The sequence below is a fragment of the Sinocyclocheilus grahami genome, unplaced genomic scaffold (genome assembly GCF_001515645.1).
Source record: "Sinocyclocheilus grahami isolate Dianchi unplaced genomic scaffold, SAMN03320097.WGS_v1.1 scaffold45148.1, whole genome shotgun sequence".
Classification (NCBI taxonomy): domain Eukaryota; kingdom Metazoa; phylum Chordata; class Actinopteri; order Cypriniformes; family Cyprinidae; genus Sinocyclocheilus; species Sinocyclocheilus grahami.
Window position 1 is genome coordinate 1 of NW_015524846.1, and position 1089 is coordinate 1089.

At 37.9% G+C, this 1089-nt stretch overlaps 1 protein-coding gene across 1 annotated transcript; it reads right to left on the reverse strand.

Moving 5' to 3' along the window:
- Positions 1 to 388: 388 nt before the first annotated feature.
- Positions 389 to 963, reverse strand: LOC107580794 (thiamine-triphosphatase-like; the record flags this gene model as incomplete). The annotated part of the gene is made up of 1 exon (XM_016266432.1): positions 389 to 963. A coding segment is annotated over one exon (575 nt), but the record flags the coding sequence as incomplete, so codon positions are not given.
- Between the last annotated feature and the right edge of the window lie 126 nt (positions 964 to 1089).

Sequence of the window (1089 nt, forward strand, 5' to 3'; positions counted from 1 at the left end):
AATGCATATTACTAATCAAAAATTAGGTTTTGATATATTTACGGTTATTATATATTTTTGGCATAAAAGAAAAATCTATAATTTTGACCCTACAAATGTATCCGTGCTACTTATGACTGGTTTTGTGGTCCAGGCAGGGTCACATTTATGGTTTATTAGGCAACAGATATCAACCTTCTTAGCCATTGTTATTATAGTAAACTAAAACTGAAACTAAAACCATAAAAAAATATTTTTGTTACTTGAAATAAATTTAACGTTAGCTGAAATAAAAAGAAATAAACTTTTAGCTAGTATTAGTATTTATTAGCATTAATTAGTAATATTATTAACTAATACTTAATAAAAACTGTAATATAATCTCAATCATACTAAACTAACACTGGTCTTATATGATATGTGTGTCCACAAACATGAGCTTACCCAGTTCTACAGCAGTGCCTGTAATCCTCTGCAGAGCTGCATTCATGTCACCTCCTTCAGGCACCAGAACCTCAATCTCTCCCACACAATATCCGAAATCAGCCTGGTCCAGATCCACCCGCACTGCACCGGCCTCCCTCTCTAGTGTGTAAGAGCAGCACTCGGTCTTGAACTCAGCAAAACAGACCAGATTGAGGTCATTCAGCCACTTTGTGTCATCTGCTGAACAGATCTCGGTGTCCTCATTTTCTGCGACTTTGTCAATTTGTTCCCTTTGTGAGGAATTTGATTCACTCCCTTCAGCGGTGTGTTCCCTGATTATCCTGCTGACTTCTGATTGAATCAGAGGGAGACTGGTTATCTCTCTGTATCGTGTACAAAGGGTCTCGGTGTCATTGTCAGGTGTAGTTCCTGAAACTGCAGGGCATTTCAACTCCCACAATCCCTCTCGGCATCTCAGCCAGAAATCTTTTAGCGTGAGGATGAAATCTGGCGAGTCAAAGTACTGGTCTCGGAACTGCCGCTGACCAATGCATTTAGCTGTACAGAGACATGAAAATATAAGAAAAAGACATCAAATGAAAGGGTGGTTAAAACTGTTGCTTGTTACTTTAGGATTCTGTATAATAATGAATATAAATATAAAGTGTGTGTGTGTGTGTGTGT